At 37.0% G+C, this 22,135-nt stretch overlaps 3 protein-coding genes across 4 annotated transcripts; 1 reads left to right on the forward strand and 2 right to left on the reverse strand.

Annotated features, from left to right (window-relative positions):
* Positions 1 to 10: 10 nt before the first annotated feature.
* Positions 11 to 10,563, reverse strand: LOC148907500 (uncharacterized). The gene is made up of 3 exons (XM_089035254.1): positions 10,428 to 10,563; positions 2,338 to 2,451; positions 11 to 813 (listed from the first exon to the last, which is right to left on the reverse strand). Exons 2-3 carry the CDS (start codon positions 2,351 to 2,353, stop codon positions 11 to 13), a joined length of 819 nt encoding a protein of 272 aa, XP_088891380.1. The 5' UTR covers positions 2,354 to 2,451; positions 10,428 to 10,563.
* On the forward strand, positions 4,584 to 11,289 carry LOC116287139 (lebercilin-like). The gene is made up of 8 exons (XM_031693777.2): positions 4,584 to 4,920; positions 5,437 to 5,679; positions 8,295 to 8,357; positions 8,647 to 8,827; positions 9,099 to 9,257; positions 9,562 to 9,715; positions 10,061 to 10,198; positions 11,116 to 11,289. The coding sequence occupies exons 1-8, from the start codon at positions 4,854 to 4,856 to the stop codon at positions 11,287 to 11,289; spliced, it is 1,179 nt and encodes a 392-aa protein (XP_031549637.2). The 5' UTR covers positions 4,584 to 4,853.
* Positions 11,290 to 13,874: 2,585 nt separating this feature from the next.
* LOC116287142 (OTU domain-containing protein 5-A) lies at positions 13,875 to 21,834 on the reverse strand. Of its 2 annotated transcripts, XM_031693779.2 has the most exons (9): positions 21,424 to 21,834; positions 21,228 to 21,321; positions 19,587 to 19,651; positions 18,810 to 18,966; positions 18,015 to 18,163; positions 17,457 to 17,510; positions 17,001 to 17,135; positions 15,822 to 16,176; positions 13,875 to 15,087 (listed from the first exon to the last, which is right to left on the reverse strand). In XM_031693779.2, exons 1-9 carry the CDS (start codon positions 21,739 to 21,741, stop codon positions 14,960 to 14,962), a joined length of 1,455 nt encoding a protein of 484 aa, XP_031549639.1. In that variant the 5' UTR covers positions 21,742 to 21,834; the 3' UTR covers positions 13,875 to 14,959. The 2 variants fall into 2 exon arrangements, with proteins under 2 accessions (XP_031549639.1, XP_031549640.1); XM_031693780.2 differs by lacking the exon at positions 17,001 to 17,135.
* Positions 21,835 to 22,135: the final 301 nt, after the last annotated feature.

A 22,135-nucleotide genomic window follows, 5' to 3' on the forward strand; every position in this document is an offset into this window, starting at 1 on the left:
GGCTATACTTCTAGCATCCTGCAGGACACACTGGACCAACTACGCCGTTGCAAGGTCTTTCATATGTATAGCCATTTGAACATGTGATGTACTGCTTACAGTCAGTTGGGTGGGAATAATCTCCACTAGCTTTGCCATCACAATATTTGCTTGGATCAAATGTGGTCGGTGGTTCAGTGGTGGTCGGGGCTTCAGTAGTGGTCGGTGGTTCAGTGGTGGTCGGTGGCTCAGGGGCGGTCGGGGCTTCAGTAGTGGTCGGTGGTTCAAGGGTGGTCGGTGGTTCAGTGGTGGTCGGTGGCTCAGGGGTGGTCGGTGGTTCAGTGGTGGTCGGTGGCTCAGGGGTGGTCGGTGGTTCAGTGGGGGTTGGTGGTTCAGTGGTGTTCGGTGGTTCAGTTATGGTCGGTAGTTTAGAGGTAGTCTGTGGTGTGGTCGGTGGTTCAGAGGTGTTCGGTATTCCAGGAGTAATCTGCTGCATTCGATCGGCCGTCAGAATCATTTCCATGTAGATGCTGTTAGATGTATTACCTATGTACTGCAATGGCTTTGACCAGCGGGTTTCACCACTCAGCTTACATTTTTTCCCAAGCAAATCGTAAGTAAGGCTTCGGCACCTCTTGTCTGTAATGCAGTTTACTAGGCAGGTTGGATAATCTTTGGCTTCCATCTGGTGGTAGGAAGCATTCTCTAGACTCCAACCCCATTGAGACCTCTTAATGAGCTGTCCAGCAACAGAAGAGCTATCTGTAAACATCCACAAATAAACAAAGAAGAAACCAATACTTGCTTGTAGTATTTGCATCCAAAGTACTGGGCCTGAAACAGGAAAATGCTTGATATTTTATCTAGTTGTGTTGTGCTCGCTATCCTTAAACACAAAGAAGTTCTATTTCCTCTGCGTCTTTTTGTTCAGTACTATGAAAATGAGTCTGTGACGTCACCTTCTCAACAATAAGGCCCGTCCACACGTATCCGGAAATTTTTGCATCTGCAAACTTTTTTTTGCGGATACGGGTTGCGTCCACACGTGTCCGCAAATTTTTGTATCCGTATCCGCAAATTTTACGAAAACGGTGTGGACGGTGAAAACGATTCGAATACGCTGCGTGTGGACGCAAACATTTTCGTATCCGCAAGAAATAATTTGCGGATACAAAAATTTCCGGATACGTGTGGACGCGGACTAACATCGTTCTATATGTTTCTCGTTGCTTTGCATTTTGTGATCAAAATATCTGCTAGTTTCATAGTTACTAAGAATTGAAGTCCCGCCCTCTACCAACCTTTGGATTTTATTTTTAGAAATGAAATAAACTAAGAACTTCTTTACAAAATAAAGTATACTCTAGAGCGATGTTTAGTTTAGAGTATAGGACAATATATCAAGGACTCCTATAAAAATGCGTAAAAATATAATACTTTCCATTGGAATATCTTTACAGGGCTTATTTACTGTAAATTTTGTGTCTCCTTATGACTAGTGTTAAATATTAAAATTTAAAATAGATACGCTCAAAAGCCTGCAGTGATGTTACAGTCAGTAACATATTGGAAGTATAAACCTTTATAACTTGAAGATACAACATTCAATAAAAGAAATATTTCACCATTCAACTATTCACTTTATGTAGAATCAATACTGAAAGTATTGTATAAGGGGTTAGGTGCACTTTAATTAAAGATTATTTCAGAGAAGTTTCACTAAAATTAAATTTCAGATGATTTCAATAAAAATATTGCCTTACATGAAAAATAATTTTTGAGTATATTTGCGACATTTAAGAAGTAAAATTCGAAAATGGCGAATGTTGGCATAAATTGTTCGAATGGAATTCGTGGTATTTCACTGCAATTATCTCTAAACAAGTGTGAAGAACTCTTTATTTAATTCCTCAAATATTTTGAAATATTTGAAATTAAGGAATTTAAACACTCCAAGTTTTGAAATTAAGAAGTTTTAGCACTGAGTGGAAATCCTAATTTCAGACACAGAGACTCGGAGTTCGTATGTTTATGAAAATTGCGGTAAGCTAGTTGAAAAAAGATAGATCCCTAAACTAGCAGTCAAATCCCAAAACAAATTACTCTGAAATACAATTTTGACAAAATTAAATCAAGAGTGCATGAGATAACACAAATTCTAGGACTCAGTAACTTGGTGTAAATGTGATTAGAGTTACTTATTGGTTATCCTCCGTACGTCAAAGTTTTTTTTTTCTCCGGGTTTGACTGGTTTTTCCTCCCTCCTCAAAAATCAACTTCTAAATTCTAATTCGATATCTCGGTAGCATTATCGTTAGATTGGAAGTTTTTTAAGTAAAGGAAAAAAGCTATGCCTACCTGAGAGAGAGTTCATTTTGTGGCTTGATTTTTGACTTGTTTCAAAAGAGACTAGCAGTCTTCCGCTTGTTTGTGGTGTTAGATCATGAACTGAAGCAAGTTGGCAGATGTTGTCTTCGCAAAATTAAAAATAAGTGTCAACGTATATAATAAGAGTTATTTGTCAAATCTGATTGGCTGAGAGCAAACGTACGAGAAGAAGATGGGACGTCAAACTTGGTAATGAAGGCAGTGTTATATAATTTATTATTATCTTTTCCGGTATTGAGCAAGGGATTAGGGACGAGTGAAAATATTAATCTAAGTAAGAAATAATCCCCATCACGAAAACGCTCATACTATTGATATCACTGAGTACTATTATCGAGTTTGAGGATGATTGGATGAATTGTATACTGAATAGCAAGCCAAAAATAAGAGAAAATGTATGGGCTTTGAGACTCACAGCGTCCCCAAAAAGCATACATTGTCTCTCATTTTTACGATTTGTTTAAAGCCTGCGCTAAGGAGTCAGTATTTGCCCAAACATTCTCAAACTCGATAAACGTAATAACTTTAGTGTGATCTTTCATATGATGGGTTTATTCTTTAATTAGATTAATATTTCTACACTCGGCCCCAGTCTCTTCCTCAATTTCGGAAGAAAGGCTGATTAGAGCGTTAACGTAACGTACTGTATGTTGGCACCTAGCCTTAGAAACTGGTCCCAAAGTATTCTTCCTTAAACCCTTTTTTTTTTCCACCTTTCGATCGAAGAGGCTATTGTCACCAAGTGATAAGATTTACGTTTAAAAGTTCAAGCCGCGAAACTGTTGTCCAAACACTTAAGCTTTTATTTCTGACAAGATCTCGAAAGAACGCTTATCCATTATTAATGGAAGTGTAGAAAGTGTAGGAATTAATATGCTCAGTGTGCCTTATTTACTTTTGTTCATCAGGAACCCAGTCGCAATACTTTGTTCATCATAATAGATTATTTTTAAGATTTTTTTTGTCGGCCATATGTTTTTCGACTCCGCCGTGGTTAAAAAATTTAGACGTTTTCAAGTTAAGTAAATTAAAACAAAGTAATTATGGTTAGCTTACTATATCGAGCTAGTTTTATTCTCTTTTATTAATGACATTAGAATTTCCAAGTTTTCCTTTAAACCAGTTGGAGGCAGACTAACCTAGGGAACAATCTTTAAGGTTTCGTTTGGTGATTCAATTGCCATCATTAAACAAGCTATTGAGAAGACAAAACAGTGGAAAAGAATTCACGTCTTCGTTTTTGAAAGAGGGTTCCGAAAGAACTGCTTTATCTTCAAGAGATATTTATTATTTTGTGGCAAAATACGAACAGAATTGCTTGAAAGGATCCAAGAAACTAGGTAAGTATTTATACAATGAAAACAATAATGTTACTTTTCCAGAGTATTCTAAGCTAAATCAATGTTGTTAAGAGCCAATTAGATATCGAAGAAAATTTAAGTTTGAATACAATTCCCGCCCTCGCTCTGTTAGTCTATGTGTGTCATATTTGAGTTGAGTTGTCCAAAAATCAATTTCTCTATTTTAAGACTATATATAAACTGAATTTAATTAAAATGAATTATTCTCATAAAGAGCAATAGTAAAATAAATAAATCACTTTTATTTAAGTGTCTAGTCGTTCTCGCGTTCTCGGGGACACTTTTCGCTCACACGCACTACCACTACATTAAATGTTCTATGCACACAACGCTCAACTCACATGTTGATTTTTACGGAGGGAGGAAGCAGCGCAGCCTTAATATGAACTCATTATTATCAAATAGTTATTACAGTCGTATGCCAATATTTGATCTGTTATTTAGATGTCTACTATTAAAAGTAAGTGTATATTTTTATTTCATTTTCTTTTGAAAGCACCCATTTATCGTACTTCGTCTCTCAAACCCAATCAAAACTTTGAAGGGATTGATATGGAGTTTCAAAAGACCAATTCCCTTGAAAATTGGCATAGATGATGCTTAATATCGCCTTTATTAACCCTCCTATTTTGGGGCTGATTCTTGATTTTCTTCGTGTCTTTTTACAATTCAAAATGTACACGGCACTAGAACTATCTTTCTAATTTTCAACTTTTAAAACCATAGTCTTTCTCCAAGGTATCCATAAAATAATTTATTTATTTATTGTATTTATTGTTAAATCAAGACAGAAAGTTGTCGTAATAAAAATATTTTGACCCTTTTATCCGTCACCTATCCGTTTTCAAAGTCGGCACCATTTTGAAAATCGAGCTGCAACGTGACGTCATAAATTGAAACAGCAATTTGCCTAGAGACGACCCCTCTCTCCTGGGATGAATATTGATTTTCCTAACTTTTATTTCACACGAAATTCAATCTATTTATTTCTCAATTTTTGTCTCAGACCAAAAGATATTACATTGCTATGAGAACGAAAAAATCAACGCCAAATCAGCCAATGACATATCAGAATACTCTGACGATAGTTTTGACGACGAAAGGGACTGTGAACTGCAAAGCGTAATGACGTATCATTCAGATTTTGTGGATGATTCCAGATCACATACAGAAGAGAAGCGAACAAACAAAGGTAAATATTATCAAAATAAATGCAAGAAACTGAACCTAGAATACGAATACCAAAATACTTCGGGAAAGTATAAAAATAGCGAGCTAACAAATACAATAGTCCTCTTTAGTTTGAGAAAAATGGCCGTGAACTATTGATGTTAGTGTTGAAGCAGGAGGGAGGAGACTTGACTAACTTCAAGCATAAGAATTGAAAGTTATAAATATCTTATTGCTTTTTGTTCGTGAATAGGCAGAAGAAAGGAGACTTGACTAACTTCAAGCATAAGAATTGAAAGTTATAAATATTTTATTTCTTTTCGTTCGTGAATAATCACTAAAATCACACAAACATGTAAAATAATATTTTATATTTTAAAAGATCTTGATAGTAAACTTCACGAAAACCATGCAGCAGCTTGAACCTATAATGTTATTTATATATTTTATTTATTTATAGCGTTTTGATTATGTTCACTGGTTTCACAATAATTTATCTTCTATCTATGGGTCTAAAGAATGATCATTATGTCCATAGCTTTGCTTGTAAGAGTACAAGAAAACGTCACACAGATCGATAATATAAAAGAAACAGAAACAGGAACAGAAGTTGCTCCGGGTAAGCTTGATTTTAACCAGCACATAAACGACCAATATAAAGTGATTGGTAAAATTCTGCAGCACGATAACTTATCTGAAGAAACAAAAGGCGATTCCTCACAAGTAGAAGAGGTGTTTCAGGGTGAGAAGGAAAACACAGTTTTTAAGTTTAAACGAGAGGGTGAGTTAGTTCTTTAGTAGTGACTGATAAGAGATAGACGTAAAAAGCATAAAAATCCTGGTTTTCAAGACAGGAAACACATTATTATTATTGCAGTGTGTATATATATATATTTAATTATTTATTCACTATTTATTGATTTATTCTATATTGTAAGAGCATTGAGATATTATGTAATGCGCTAGAATAAAATTATTATTATTATTATCATTACAGAAACCCAAAAATTATGAATATATCGAGAAATTATGGGATTGGAGTTGATATTAAAGATACGCGCGGGAATTTGGGACCAGATGTTTCGCTTCTCTCAGCTTGAAACGAATTATTACCCCATCAGAAAAAAAATTTGTTCGTAACTCAATATTTCCTAGTTCCCGGTTTTCAACTAGATAAAAAACAGCTTTTACTCAAAAATAAAGTAAATGAAACTTATCCACTGAAAGATTCATCTAATATTTTATAGAATAGTATTTTTCGTTGTTATTGGCGAAATACATTTCGTTTTGACAAGGGATGATAGAAAATCATTGGAAATTTTCGCTGTGACAAACAATGCATTGTGTACCTAGATTTCCAAATCTAATGGCAGGGTTCGTGCTACATTTTCGTTTCAGTGGCGGATCCAGGGGGGGGGGGGGGGGGGGTGGGGGTTCGAAGGGTTCCACGGAACCCCCCTTGAAGGTTTGATCTTTTAGGTAATAGAAATATGTCTTATATAAATTTTGCTTAAAAGTATCCACAAGGATAATGTTGAACACGAAATGATAGATATTTGTTGCCATGTTTAATTTACCTTTAAGTTCCGTTACTAGATAGTAAATTAGGTGATTAGAGCCAATTTTTTTGTCAGACATCGACTAAACAAAAGAGAATTATGCAAAGTTTAAGAAACGGAACCCCCCTTTGAAAAATCCTGGATCCGCCACTGCGTTTCAAAATTCAAGGACTTTTTAACCACTTTTCAAGCACAAAAATTCGATTTTCAAGGACAAAGCTTTTTGTATTAGAACGTGGTTTAAACATTGATTAAATGTTACAGTGCAGCTAATTCAGCCGGGGCCACGTCCACCAATAATAAAAACGATCATGACACGCAACCAACCAGTAAACAAGCAACCAGAAACTCTTCAATCAATTTTAATCGTTATTTATTTTAAAAGGAAAGTTAGAAATAGCATTAATTTTGCATTAAATTTAAGGAGTATTCCAGGAGTATGGCGTTTTCCCTTTTTTTCAAGGGCTTTTCAAGCGCCCTTAAAAACGTGTTTTCAATTCAAGGACTTTTCAAGGATTTCAAGGAGTAGCACGAACCCTGTTATGGGATTCGGATGGAAGTGTACATAAAAGGGCCCGATCGTGTAAAAACTGAGAAAACGAAACGAAAAGAAACGGAAGGACTGACAAAAGGAGAGGATAGAAGGTGAAGGTGACCGAGTTATAAACTGATCAATCTTTTCAGTAATTTGTAAAGGTGTAAACAATAAACCAATGACTTAATTTCTAGTAAATTTAAAAGAGGAAAATGAATTATTTTTTTCAATGTCATCGGGACAGGGGATTTGCCTAAATTTTTATAAGTATTTCTTCCTGATTGCAATTATTACAATTATTTAGAGTGCTACTACAAAAAGTTAAATTGGACACGTTAAGAGCTCAAGAAGCCGCGACATCATCATTACTTTTATCTATAGCTTTCAAAACTAATGCTGCTAAATGAGCTTTGAAAGGCGGCAAAGCCGTGAAAAATGAATACCTTCCAATTTGATTACACCTTTCAAATCGCCAGCTTACACTAATTCTTCTTAAATGGTAATCTCTGGTTACTAAGGACAAAATTTTGAGACACTTCTGTTCAAGGCTACTGGACGGACGATGTCCCCTTAAGGAAATAAGGAAATGATTTGTCCTTCAGCATGCATAAGCTAGGTCATCCATCCTGTTAACCATGTTTAATGTATTTGAGTATGGCAGATAAGTTAAAGTTGTAACACGATTTAAGCTCACGATGGCCAGAGTTTCACTATCACCTGTCTTGTATTAAGCCTCATTCAATCTCAAGATAGATTCACACCAGCACATTAAGACGACAGTTCGGTTTCTCTTTCATTTCCTTGTCTATAATATGAATTTGTGCCCAAATAGCTGGCCTTTAGGTAATAACAACCAGATAATTTAGTGCATTCAAAATTTTGGAACGTACAGTGCGAACATTACTGATACTCTCGCTTACAAGTAAGTGTTGATTTTTTGGTAAATTCTAACGATTGCTGATTTGTTTTTGTTTTGGAAGGTATTTTCCTTGCGCTGTTCTTTGGGAACATTCCATCCTTATCGTAGAAATTTCGCTGAATGTGCATGGTCTCATTCATAATTCAAGATAATTATATAAACGTCCCTAATGACGGAAATATTCCAGTTTGCCTCTTTCCTAGCTCCTGGAAGAAGTCGAATTATCCTATCTGCAGCATAGAATATTTTGAATATTTTGTCTTGAGGAGCCCGAAGACAGCCCAATTTAGATGTCTGTGATAAACGAGCGAACAGAAAATCATCATAACATATCTCTTTATACGACACTATAGCGGATTATTTTATTCTTTTGCCTTTTGCAGACAAGCGAATAGTTTCAAATGACTTAAGCCAACGAAAGACAAGAATCACATCTTCAAGAAAAGGTAATTATAATCACGACAGAATCACTGACTCGAAAAATCCGGGTACCAATCAAAGGAATAGCTTCACAGTTCCCTGTGCCATCTTGAAAGGTAACTGTGCCTGTACATTGAACCGAGAACGGTGGTGAATTAACTTGAAGTGATAGAGACATGTGAAAAAAAGGTGTAGGTCTCTACTATTGCAAGGTCAACACGGTTATCGCTTCGATGCAAAGGTACGGTTACCTTTCAAGATGACTCGGAAAACTGTGAAGGAGACTATTGGCTAGTTTTTCCACTTTGTTTTTAGCCAAAGGATTTCGAACGCGAAAGACTCTTGTCCTTGTGACAACCAAAGGAGTTCCTAAGAAACGCGAAAAACAGCAAGAAATGGAGAATGCAGTCAAAGAAATATTGAGACGAGGAGAAAACAAGATCAACGAGTTGAGGGTACGGGCTCAAAACCTTCGTTTGGATTCAGAAGAGTTAAGGTAAGATATACTACCGCCACTGCTACTACTACTACTCCGGCTACAGCATCTGCAACTGCAACTGCTCCTGCTCCTGCTCCTGCTCCTGCTCCTGCTCCTGCTCCTGCTCCTGCTCCTATAATATTAACTTATTTTGTACTTTCGTTTTTTCGTTCGTTCATTCATTCATTCATCCATTCATTTTGTTTGAGAATTGCTGCAAAAGGATCTATATTCAAACCTGGTTAGACAAGCAAAACAGATATAATATTAACTCGTGTTACATTTATAGGGACGAAAATAGAGCCTTAAAAAAGCTACAAAGATTGCAAGGGAAAGAGGTGGCTGACATGGAAAGATTCGTTCACATGACAACCACAACAGCGAGGGACATCAGAAAGGACGTTAGAGATGCCGAAGAGTCTTCTTTTAGTATTGATACCTCACTTAGGTAAGCGTATTTTATCTCTCAATCTGTCTGTCTTCCTGAGAGCAGTCTGTCTTTCTGTCTGTCTGTCTGTCCGTCTGTCTGTCTGACTGTCTGTCTGATTATCTGATGATGATCCTAGCAAGCTTGTGGTGTTCCGCAAGAAATAGTTTTGGGTCCTGTATTCTTGTTTTGTTTGGATGCTGTCTGCCTGTCTATCTGTCTGCCTGTCTATCTATCTGTCTGCCTGTCTATCTATCTGTCTGCCTGTCTATCTGTCGGTCCATCCGTTCGACTGCTCTCTGTCTGTCTCTCTTTCTGAACATAGGAAGAAAAATAAAGAGATTCGACAACTTCGACGAAAATGTGAGCGATACGAGAAGTTGATAGATATGGACCATAAGATGCCTGGAGTATCCGAACTGGAGGAGAGACTGGATCTGGCAGAGAAATGTCTCCAAGATAAAGATAAAGAAATTGAAGTAAGTAAAAGATGAGCTCTGCGTCAGTGTCAGCGGAATCGATGAATTGATCATAGAGCCATCGAATTTAATCTAATTGGTGCCCACCCCACCCCCTCCACTTGTAGTAGTGTCACGTGAGAGCTATGTGGCCTGGGGCGAAAACGAACAGAAAGAGAGAGCTGTCATCAAAGTCCAAAATACGTGTACACAATGTGCAGGACCTCATTCTTAGACTATGTATGGTACATTACAATCTTTCGCTGAAGCAACTTCGCATTGTAACTGGATCTGTGCCCCCTGAAAATAAATACTTCTCAGTTCTCTCAAAAACAATTACAACATCTTTTTTTACACTATTATAAGACATTGAACGAGAAGGTCAAGATTCAAGAAAAGAAAACAATCCAAGTGAGAAAAAAAGGACAGAGAAAATTTGCCCAGCTCGATGAAGAAGTTGATGGAACATTACAAGAATGCGAAGACCTGAAGCAAAGACTAAAGGTACGGATGATTGCTGCTCTATACACAGGGAACCCAATTTAGATAAAAGAACCGACAAAACTTAAATTGGAAAAATGCCCTCCAATTGAAAAAACAAGCAAAAATAAAGTGCGATATTTTTCGTGCGCAATTTGGTAAGACTGCCGGGTAAGGCCCCAAACTTTTCCCAAACAAAATTGTCGTTCGTTTGCGTAGCCATCAACTCCATATTCTTATTTTTCAAGCTTACCTTGTTGAGAAGTGAATGTAGTTTTCTTTTTGGTGGTTTTCCAGGCATTTAAAGCTTTAAAATGTCGAAAATATTAATCAGAACTTTCAGATATCATAGCGAAGAATCATTGTCCACCATCTTGGATTTAGCTTAGAGTCCTGGCCTTTGACAAAGGAAACCCAACGCCTTTAAAATCACAGGGAACCCACGCGAACAATATTAGTTTGATGCTAAGAAAACACGATTTTATACACTCCTGTAGAAATTAAAAATCTCGAATGATAAATGAAGCTTTGGTCGAGTTAGAGTGACCATACACGCCATGATAATGGACGTTCATAGATCGAGAGAAGTTTGTAATTGAACGCCACCAAAGGCTCATAAAAATGAGTGGATGAAGTTATGTGCAAACGAAGAATAATATGATTCTGTTGCCTGGTTACAAAAAAAAAAGTTACTATACTGTTTACAGACGATAGCGACATTTCATATGTCGAATCGTGGACCCAAAAATATTTTCATTCGATTCTTCCTTCCTTCCTTCCTTCCTTCCTTCTTTCCTTCCTTTTTTTTCTTTTGTTTGTTCTTTTTTTTGTTTCCCATCTAGATCTTTTCTAGTCTTTATTTTACTTCCTTGTTTACTTTTTCTATAGATTTTTTTTCATTCAGTTTTTAGGCTCATTTTCTCTCTTCCTTAACTTCACAGGACGCAGAACGTAAGATCAGTATGAACAATATATACAGTCGAAAATCAACAATACATAATGCTTTTCCAGCCCCACCAATGCTACCCGCTCTACCATGGCACCCCCCCGTCTCACGACAAACCACGAGTAGTAAAGTAAAGAAGTGGTTGGACGATTACGATAATAAACACTGAGGGATGGGATGGGAGGGGGAGTGGGGTGGGGTGTGGACTGCATGGTCCTAATTCCAACTAAAGCAATGAAAGAAAGAACGGAAGAAAGAAAGATATAAAGAAAGAATGAACGAAAGAACTAAAGAACGAACGAACGAACGAACGAACGAATAAATAAATGAATGAATGAATGAATGAATAAACGGAAGAAACGAAAGAACAAAAGGATCAATGAATGACCGAACGAATAAACGAAGAATGAATAAACTATCCGATGAACGAATTCATAATCAAACGAATTAAATAAATGATCGAATGAACGAGCGAATGGATGAATAAACGAATTAACAAACGATCGAATTAAAGAAGGAACAAACTGAAACGAATGAATAATGAATGAAGGAATGAATACATTAAAGATGGAATTAACACATAAGAATATCTGGTGGTGAATTATCGAATTATGAATCAACATGATTAAAAATCATCGGGGATACTTTCCGATGATACTAATGGCGGCTGCGTAGGAGACGTGACCAACATAACTATCCGAGTATGTAAATGAATTGATAACCGGATCAAGTTGATCATATACTAAGAGCACATAACGAGCAAGTAATGGATTATGACTAAACGATTCAAAACAGTCAGATAAATATAATGTAAAGTGGTTGCCAACCAGGAGGGAAATAGTGCTTTGCCGTAGAAAAATGGAGCTGCACATAACTACATGATAATCTATTTACAGAAAATATTTTCAATTTTTTTTCAAACTAGATAATTTATTTACTGAAATTACAGGATTCAGTGAATTTATTTTTCTTTGGTTGGAACACATTCAACATCTTTAATTTAGTTAAGTCTTGTTGCTGTACAAGAATTAAGGGCGATAAGGTCACGCCCTCCATAAGACGAATGTTATTTATGTCAATGAATAATATCATATCTTTTCTGAGCGAATTGTTTTTTCTCTTTTAAATAGTCTTGAGGTCTGAGGTCTTCCTGAACGAGATTCTCTGATATATCTTGGCTCATATAACATGCTTCAGTATTTGCAAGCCTTTTCTCATTTCTTCGCCTAGTCTGCCCAGTAAATACATCCAATGCAGTGACAGTGGTTAACAAAATATTCATAACGCCAAGGACGTCACATAGCATGGTGTAAAGGATATTGAACCTAGATCTTGCTATCACTTCATTTTCACTTGCGCTTGGCTGTAGGTTCTTCGATATACTAAAGACTTTCCCTTACCTTCGGGCCATCGAACTCCAGATCGGCGGGAATTTCGTACTATTCTCAATGGTGGTAGAACATAGATCGGGGTACTTCGAAATTCATTTATGTTGAAATATGGACCCTCATGATATCTCGGTGAACTCGCGCTTTGGAATCACGAACAGAGGGAGCACAGCCCATAGCTATAGATATTTCTATCTAAATACTACATATAGACACTATTATATTTCTACTGATCGTCAAGGCATATATGGGAATAAATATTGCCTGACGTTCCTATGGTAACGGAATGTTATATTTTGAAATAAAATAAGCTTACTGAAGTCACAAGCAGAAGGTGCACAGCCCATAGCTTATATTTTTTATCTAACTGTATTACATATGGACATACTATATTTTTACTCACAAAGTCATATAAGGGAATAAATATTCCTGAAGTTCCTATGGTAACGGGACGTTTATATTTTGAAATATAATAAGCTTACTGAAATCTAAATGATATTTACTCCCCTAGTCATAGATGGGAATGATATGCAGAATCGCAAAGAACAATAAGTAACTTTGAACTAGCAAAACTGCGCCGGCTTGTTATAAGGATCAAAGTCTTCGTTTTCAGTTACCCATGGCAATCGCAAACAATAATCGAACAAACCATAATTAAACAAATAATTAATGACCTCATTACAAGTTGATTTGAAATAGTGCGTCCAAATGACGTCACTGCGAATTTGACGTGTGAAGCTGACGATTAGCCAGGGGGAAATAAAAACTTGCCTGCCATTGCAATAGAAATATAAAACTCATTTATCAGCTGGCAGCATAATAAGTGCATCTATTTAATAAGGGAGTTTACTTCAAAACGTGATCAAGGCTTTACTCATTTTCTGTGATGCGTTATCGTGAAAATTGAGAAGCCAGTCAACAGAGGACCCAGGGTTATGCCATCATGCATTTCGAGTGAGATATATGAAACAATTGGATCTGGTCTAATCTGATTTACATAAGAAAGAATTCAGTTTCCCAGGGAAAAAGACGCTATTCTTGTCTCCTGTTGTGGCCGACATCACGTGATGGTGCAAAGCCTCTATAGAACGTTCGTTGCACTTTGCCAGGAGGGCAACTTGAAAGCCGACAGTAATCAAACGATACACGTGATTATACCATATAATTTTCGTGATAGGCCCTCGCACATATTCGCAATTTTATTTTTGGACCTAAAATATCAATTATTCGATATCCCTCGTTATAACAATGAACAACACAGTTCTATTTTTTTATAAAGAAATTTGTCATAGAATATCAATAATGGTCCTTGTTGAAAATAGTTATCCCGAACATAAAACTGGTCTTGTGAACCTTTATCAAATAATTATTTATACTTTGAAATATTTATTTTATATTTAACAAAAACTCATAGCTGAGCATTAGCTTTTAGGTCATTGTAAGAATTATGTTACAACTTTATACCCAGTCATTTGAAATTCTTTTGGTCAGATATATGACTTCAGGAGCATTTTTGGGGTGAATGCTACGTCATAGCCGCCATGTTGTTACTAGCTTCTCTTGATAGATCAACAGACATGGCGACGTTTTCATTGTTATTTATATCTCAAGGGAATTTAGTCATTTGGTTGCACCCCAAGAATTGGTTTTATAAGGAGCATGTTTGAAAAGGTGTAAGGCCTAGGGCAAACGTCGAACTTTCCATGCACCGAACTTAATTACATCAAAGAATGCCGCCTCATTATCACCTGATATCCATTGTTTTTAATGAGTTCGGTACATGGAAAGTTCGACGTTTGCCCTAGGCCTAAGATTTAAAAATAGACCTTATTCGTGGTGACAACGTTTTCCCAATTCAGCGTGACGAACCTCCAGGGGGTTCATTTTCTTTTGTTTTTACTCCTCGAAAAATTCATGAGTATCCCAAAGCATACGAAAGGAATAACGATGATATCCCGACGAGTTTCGAAACAATAGCTCTTCATTCCCCCAGAGGTTTGTCACGCTGATTTGGGAAAACATTGTCATACCACGAATAAGGTCTATTGGACTAGCTTTGTTGTGCCTTCTCCTCAAGCCCATCTATGATCTACTTTGAGCTTGCTTCGAACACCAAGGAATAACCCCTTTTGCAGTTCCCTGCACCATCTTGAAAGGTAACCGTACCTGTGCATCTAAGCGAAAATGGCAAGGACCTTGCAATGATAGAGACATCATAGCAAGGTCACCGCCGTTCCCTCTTCGATGCACGGGCAAGACTGCTTTACGAGATGGCACAGGGAACTGTTTCGGGGACTCCAATATGTGAGCAATCTTATTAGATGGGAAAGACCACAGGTAGCCCAAGCAACCATTATACATCTTGACTTTAAAGATACGCGACCAGCAAGAGGTGTAATGACATCCATTAAGAATAATAGGATAAGAATACTAATTGATGATAATATAATGCTATGAATTGCTGCACCCAGGTTCTGGGGGATTTTCTTTAGCATTCTTTCTAAGACTCTCTAGATATTCCTTTTGAGATTCAGCCAGCACCGCAGCTAGAATTCTTTCTTCATTCCATTGATTAAAATCTGAAAGACATACACATTTTGTTAAGTAAATCAAATAAACTGCAAGACTTAATAGTGACCGTGACCGAGCATTTTGATTGGATAAGCAAAGCTCTCATGTGCTGTGATTGGTTGAAATGTTATGTGATTGGTTAAAATGTCAATTTCGCAACATGAAGGTGTGTCTAGTACAATTTAGACTGCTTTACCTTGGGCGTAATGTTTTCCAATTCAAACCCAATGCAATACTCCTTTTTACAGTTCCATTCAGTGTCCACGAATAATAGTTCCTAGCCGAGGCTGGAGTTTCCGCACATAGCAAAACTACAGTTTGTCATGCGTTGGAACTCCAGCCTCAGCTAGGAACTATTATTCGTGGTCACTGAATCGAATTGTAAAAAGGAGTATTCTCTTGAAAATACTGATTATTTGTTGGAGCTGTATCCATAGACATGTATTTTCTCATACACAACTGATAAACAAAGAAATGATACTTAAGGGAATCGACCTTTACTGAGATAGAGAACATGGTGCATTGTGGTCTAGCTTCTGTACAAACATTGTTTGATCACCATGCCTTATATGGTGTTGTTTGAACCAAATCTAGACCACAATGCAATCTGTTAATTGAGCTCAGGAAGGGCCTATGGCACATGGTCTGAAATGGGACAACATTATAACCAAGATATGAGAGGCCTATTTCACAGTCGTACTTGATGTCCACCCTGGATCAAAGAAACATGAGAGGCACTTACCATACATTGACTCTGTCTGACAAGCAGCACCTTGGGACTGTTCAGGTGATGGTGGATTAGAAACAGCGGTTGAACAACTAGGGCGAGGTTCAAATTGAGAAGTCTTTGTACAGGTAACGGTAGAGCTACTAGAAGATGAAGGACATGTCTGTGGATTGCAGTCAGAAAGGCTCGGTCCCATGAAGCATGGCTCATGTCGAGGGGAGCTGGGTGATGAGTTAGGGGAGTGACGAGGAGACTTGGTAGGAGGTGCGCTGTCTATGTCTCGCTCCCAGTCCCTGTGGTGTGGGGAGTTGGGTCTTTTAGATTCAGTAGATGTGGATGTGCTACTGCTTGAAGATGGGCTTGAATAAGTCTGTTTAAAATAGTTTAAAAAGTTATTAGTTTGAGGGGTGAGGAGAGATGAGGATAGTTAGATAGAGGAAAGGAGAGTAGGATAGAGTAGAGGAGAAGACAGTAGAGTAGAATAGGGTAAGGTAGGTTACGGTAGGTAGGGTAGAATAGAGTAGAGGAGAAGAGAGTAGAGTAGAATAGGGTAGGGTAGGTTAGAATAGAGTAGAGGAGAAGAGAGTAGAGTAGAATAGAGTAAGGTAGGTTACGGTAGGTAGGGTAGAATAGAGTAGAGGAGAAGAGAGTAGAGTAGAATAGGGTAGGGTAGGCTAGAACAGAGTAAAGGAGAAGAGAGTAGAGTAGAATAGGGTAAGGTAGGTTACGGTAGGTAGGGTAGAATAGAGTAGAGGAGAAGAGAGTAGAGTAGAATAGGGTAGGGTAGGCTAGAATAGAGTAGAGGAGAAGAGAGTAGAGTAGAATAGGGTAAGGTAGGTTACGGTGGGTAGGTTAGAATAGGGTAGAATAGACCCCTTGCACTGAGTCCCTTGAGGAATTGTACTGGGGGACAAAAACAATGGATTTTTTTGCAGAAAAGACACCCTATTGTTTTGTCCCCCAGTACAATTCCTCTAGGAATTCAATGCAAGGGGTATATAGGGTAGGGTAGGTTAGTTTGGGTTAGTTTAGGTTAGGGTACAGTAGGTACGAATAGGGTAGGTTAGAGTAGGGTAGGTTAGGGTAGGGTTGGCTATGTTAGGGTAGGTGGGGGGGGAGTAAGTTAGAATAAGGTAGGTAGGGTGTAGGCAAGGAAGGGAAAGGAGAGGAGGCATGTTATGTGGTTGCACTCACAGCTGCACGGGCTCCTCTGGCTCTCCGTTCACTGTCCTGTAGCCAATTTAAGTAAGATTCTCTAGCTACAGCTTCTTCCATGGCTTCATTGGTTGCTTCCCAGTCAGTGGCACGAAGTTTATCTTCAAGCATTTGCTACCAAAAAACATCAACTTCTTAAAAATGTAATGTGATGTAGAATATGCTTGTACTTTTTGTACCTGGAGCTGCAAGTCTAGAGTGATCTCTAATCTAATTCTTTTCATAATCATTAAAAAAATTCCTTGTTTTACGAGGGCAGCAATTGATTTCCAACGGGTAACAAACCTGATATAGCAGAGGGACGAAAACTGGAAAAACCGGGAGAAAAAACCTTTGAAGCACAGGACAAAACCAACAAGAAACTTTATCCATATGATACAGAGTGTAAAAATCCTAACAAAATGAGATATCTATTTATGTCTATTCTTATCTCACCTGCTCAATATGCCATTCCTCTGACTGACGCATAGCATCATTTACCAACACATTCTAAATGGTAAAAAAAGTTACAAGTTAAAATCCTGTAATCAATAATTATTACCATGTTGCAGGAACTCCATTAACAGTTACTATAAATAATATGGATAAAGACTTATGGATTATCTATTTATTTATTTTCATCAAATTTATAAATATAAGGAAAATATTCTCCATATTCACTGAGCGAATAATTGAGGCGAATAATTGTTTTAGCATATACCAACTTGTGTACAGAGTAACTCATTTCTATATACAATTCAATAAAAACAAACAAACTTTTAGCAAAACTTTTAGGCCATACTTTGTTGCCTTTTTAGTATTGATAGGAATGGAATTTACTTTGCAAAACGATTGCCGGCAGATGCCATTTTGTTGCTGACTCAATATTCCGAGATTCAGAGGTGAATATCGTACAATATTCACCTCCAATTAACCAATGAGCGCGCTCGTTCTTAGGAAGATGATGATGATGATGATGATGACGATGACTATAAAATACTGTACTACGCTTACCCAAGGCTTATATCCTGATAAACCAAGTCCTACACCAACTGAGGGCTTGTTTGGGTTGATAACAGAGTTATAATGGACATTACTGTGATAGCTTAACCTGATTGGTTCATTGTCAGTCTTTTGTGTGCTATGGAATATGTTGATTGGTTCTGAAATAAAGAAGAAAAAAATAGTCGGAATACTTGGGTGTGATTGGCTGTTTTTTATGAGATACTGGTCGACCAGAATCAACTATTCTCATGGTTTATAGGTACGTAACTAAAGATTGAAGGCTGGATCACACTAGCGACAGAGAGCTTTTGATCTACTGTGAATCATTGGTCTGAGTTGGAATGAACTGTAAGCCAAAGGGTGATGGAATCGAAATCGTGAGGCTCAGAAGTTTTCTTTTTCTTTCGATATTGATCCAGATTATGACAATTATGTTCGAGTGTGAACAAAAGAATTGGAATCAGAATTGAAAGCTTTGACTAATGACACTATCTCATCCCAAAACATAGTGGCCTCCTTGGTCAATATGGAAACAACAAAGAAGCGTGCTAAAGCGAGGCTTACAATTCTGTTTGCTTTGTTTACACTAGGACATAAGCTTCTTGTGCTTCTGTTGCGCTCCTGATTCCAATGCTTACGATGCTAGTATGAACCAGCCTTAAAGATAAACGAAAGTTTTTACTTAGTGAACTTTGGCACTCTCCTAGCAAGTGAACAACAAATTCCTTGTCATTTGATATTGAATATTACCAAGTCTGGTTGCGGTAACTCCACTGGTGTACGGTCAGAGTAAACATTTCTTACCTATACTATTCTGGTACACTTCTATAGTGCGATTATACATCTCACTAAGAGCTTGCATTTCTACATGGTTGCCATGGCAATGGTTTTCCCGTTTTCTTCTTATATAGCTACGAAAATCCTCAGTAACATACTGAGAGAAATAATCCATGTTCTTGAGCTGAAAATAAGAGAGGGAGCAGTGAGTTTTATGCTTTTTGTACTACTCAATATGCCGCAGTTGTGATACATGGAGAACTACTTTGCATTTTGGACCAAATTTCACCTCAAAGATATTTGATTTCCTACAGGCGAACATTCTTATTGTTTTGCCAGACAATATGGCTGTCGTGAAACCATATGTTGTTTTAAAATGTCTAGTATATTTTTAGTTTACATCATGAAACAGAACTTCACATTTTAACATCTATTTGTTTATATGTAATTTAAACCATTGAATTCTGAGTTACTAGTTACTGGGATTCTCAATATTCTGTGAATATATTTTTTTGATTGATGGCAGCAAAAAAAAAAAGAAAAAAAATCAGAGAGTGCTACTTAAAATCGAGTTCACAGAATATTGGAAACCGTAGTAAAGAACATGTTTGAGTTGTACTCATATGCATGTGTCTTCTACTGTATGACCATTAACAAAAACATTTTAATCTAGGAAATGACATGTGCTTCAATGGCAAAACATTACGCCCTAGGCAGAGGTCTATTAGGCGACTAAAGCTGATGATCTTTGTAAATGACATATTGAGCAAGATCTGCTACTTAGTTTGGTTTTACTATGCTTACCATGTAGTCCATGCAATGCTTTCTAACAACAGTATGCATTTCCTGGTCACCGTACACTTGATCAGCTGTAACATAACAACAAAATTAATGTTAGTAGATTTTTCCTGCTAGCATAATAATTTTTAAAGATGCGAATGTTTCATCAAGCAAATTTTTCTTGGAAAAAGAATCTGAGCTCTAGGCAGGATTCCAAGTTTTCATTTGCTTCCAGAACCTTCTGTTTGCTAGTCAGATGCTCTAACCAACTAACTGACCTATTGGAACTCATGTTGGTGAGCGAGGTCTTGATGATATTCAAAAAGTAATGAATTAATTGATTTTAAAATTAACATTGTGAGAAGATATTATGAGATTCTTTATATTATCATAATATTTGTAATTCCTCGATGGTTCCTTTGAAACCAAGAGTGGAGTGTGTGAGGAAAGACTCAATTGTTTGGTTTTTGCTTCCTATTCCTATCTTTTGGCCATAAAAAAACTGTCTTTAGTTAACATTTGACCCAAAATGTGACCCAACAAATATTTGACCAAACATTTAGTCAACACTTTTAGCCAAAAAAGGGGATAAGTTGAGCAGCAATTATATTTCAAGTGGAGACACCTTGGATCCCAGCAAACAGCTACCACGGGGTGGACTGCTGGTCAGCATTGTCTCCGTTTTAAACTTGCCTAAATTATGCTTGGCCTCATTTATTTTGAACCAACCATGACAAATGGCCAAAACAATTGACCCAACATTTATGCAAAATTCCATGTACCGTTTTTGAATCAACCACAACATATTGTCAAAACATTATTTTGAACCAACATTTAACCAACATTTCAGCCAAAATTCTGAGCCAATATTTTGAACCAACTAGGATCAATGGTCCCAACAAATGTTGGGCCATTTATCATGGTCTTTAACTTTACATCTGGGAGATTTTTAGTGGTATCTGAGATACAAAGTCTAGGAACAGATTCCATTGATAAAAAGGGTGACTTCTTTTGTATTTTCCTGTCAAGATGATTTTGAAAGGGTTTAAGAAAGCCGTCTAAGCTAGTAGCGCAATTATAATAACAAAGGAATCTAACCTGAGGGAACAATATCTCACCAATATGTAATTAACCAATATGGGAATGGTTTTGCCTTTGTAAGGATAACAAAACCACCTCACGTTTTAATAAGCTTCCAATGTTAAAAATATAAATAGAACCAAAGAAATTAAATAATGAATTAAAGCTATAAGTATTGTGTAATATTTTTACCCTAGTCTTTGTTGTACTAAGGAGTGTAGAAATAGCTGAGAATAGATTGTGGTTTGAAGGAAACAAACTATTTTATATTTTTTCACTTGATATTTATAGTTCTATGGATTTTACATTGCTAAAAGTCATATTTAGAAGTAGGAAAGAAAGAAATATTTTCTGCCATATTGATAAAGGAATTTTATTATTTTTTAAATCGTGATCACTGTGGCTTTAATGTAAAATTGGAAGCCTATTTGAAAGGGTTAAAAATCGTAAAAGATCCTGATATAAGGAAGTAATTATCTTAAAAAGGTGTCTGGGAAAGATGTAAACCTATTGTTTCCTTTTGACTCAATAAGAGTGTTTTAAAAAGGCAAAACAAAGCAGTAGGGAAGTCGAATTTAAGCTTACCAACAGCTCTGAATAGACATGCTCCATCTTCGGCCATTCTCTTGATAATCAATCCCTTTTTTTCCTTCAAAGCTTGTTCAAACTGTCTTTCCATCTGTATTTTAGTATTAAGAAACAGAGAGGATAGTAAATATTCTTTCTTTCAAGGCTTTTTCAAGCCAAAACAAAGCCAAATATAAGCCAAGTGAATGCAAACCTCCTCGGTGACGACTTCCAAATTCTGCCCATCGTGTTCATCAGAACTGTTATATCCAGCTTCATCGCTGTGTCTCTCATGATATTTATGGCGATGAGGAGATCCTCTATGCCTTCTTTTTGTACTACAAGCAGCATCAGCAGCTTCCCTAGACTCAAAACTTTCGCCAACATAATCGTCAGAAGACCTATTCAAGGAGCTCCTCTCTGAGGGCGAGGGACGGTTTGGAGCGCCTCGTATTCTCCCTCTGCCATCACTAGTTGAACTAGAATCTGGTTTCTTACTTTCTGAATGCTTCTTCTTGGGTAAAATAGTCATATCTAGTTAAAAGTTGAAGTAAAAAGGAAAGAAAAACCCTAGAATTATCGGTGCCACAACATTGTCTACTAAATGATATCCTTACACCGTGACGTCATTTATTGCTTATGCGCATTCGATGTTGCGCAGTGCTTTTTGTGGTTTTCGTGACCATTCGGGCGAGCTACGATCGCTTCCGATCTTAAACCGAATTGTTATCGGTTCACCGCATAAGTGTTCGTAAAAAGTTCGGAACATATATATAGTGAATGATCAATGGCTAAAATTCCCACAGGGAAAAAGTCCCAGAAGTAAAAGCCTTCAAGAAATTAAAGATTGATTCGCATTTTAGTATCTTTAAGTTGAAAATAAATAAAAATACAGATTAATGAAGTAAAGAAAGTAAGAGAAAGGA

The sequence above is a fragment of the Actinia tenebrosa genome, unplaced genomic scaffold (genome assembly GCF_029948245.1).
Source record: "Actinia tenebrosa isolate PJP-AT-01 unplaced genomic scaffold, QUT_ActTen_1.0 PGA_scaffold3__52_contigs__length_22856419, whole genome shotgun sequence".
Lineage (NCBI taxonomy): Eukaryota > Metazoa > Cnidaria > Anthozoa > Actiniaria > Actiniidae > Actinia > Actinia tenebrosa.

What these genes read in the sequence shown, in the direction of transcription:
- LOC116287139 (XM_031693777.2), top strand. Translation starts at nt 4,854, where the DNA reads ATGACGTATCATTCAGATTTTGTGGATGATTCCAGATCACATACAGAA. An exon ending in AGAGAAGCGAACAAACAAAG is followed by an intron (nt 4,921 to 5,436) that starts GTAAATATTATC and finishes TTATGTCCATAG; the next exon opens with CTTTGCTTGTAAGAGTACAA. An exon ending in AGTATTGATACCTCACTTAG is followed by an intron (nt 9,258 to 9,561) that starts GTAAGCGTATTT and finishes TTCTGAACATAG; the next exon opens with GAAGAAAAATAAAGAGATTC.
- LOC116287142 (XM_031693779.2), bottom strand. Translation starts at nt 21,741, where the DNA reads ATGACTATTTTACCCAAGAAGAAGCATTCAGAAAGTAAGAAACCAGAT. An exon ending in TGGAAGTCGTCACCGAGGAG is followed by an intron (nt 21,322 to 21,423) that starts GTTTGCATTCAC and finishes ACTAAAATACAG; the next exon opens with ATGGAAAGACAGTTTGAACA. An exon ending in AGTGTACCAGAATAGTATAG is followed by an intron (nt 18,164 to 18,809) that starts GTAAGAAATGTT and finishes TCTTTATTTCAG; the next exon opens with AACCAATCAACATATTCCAT.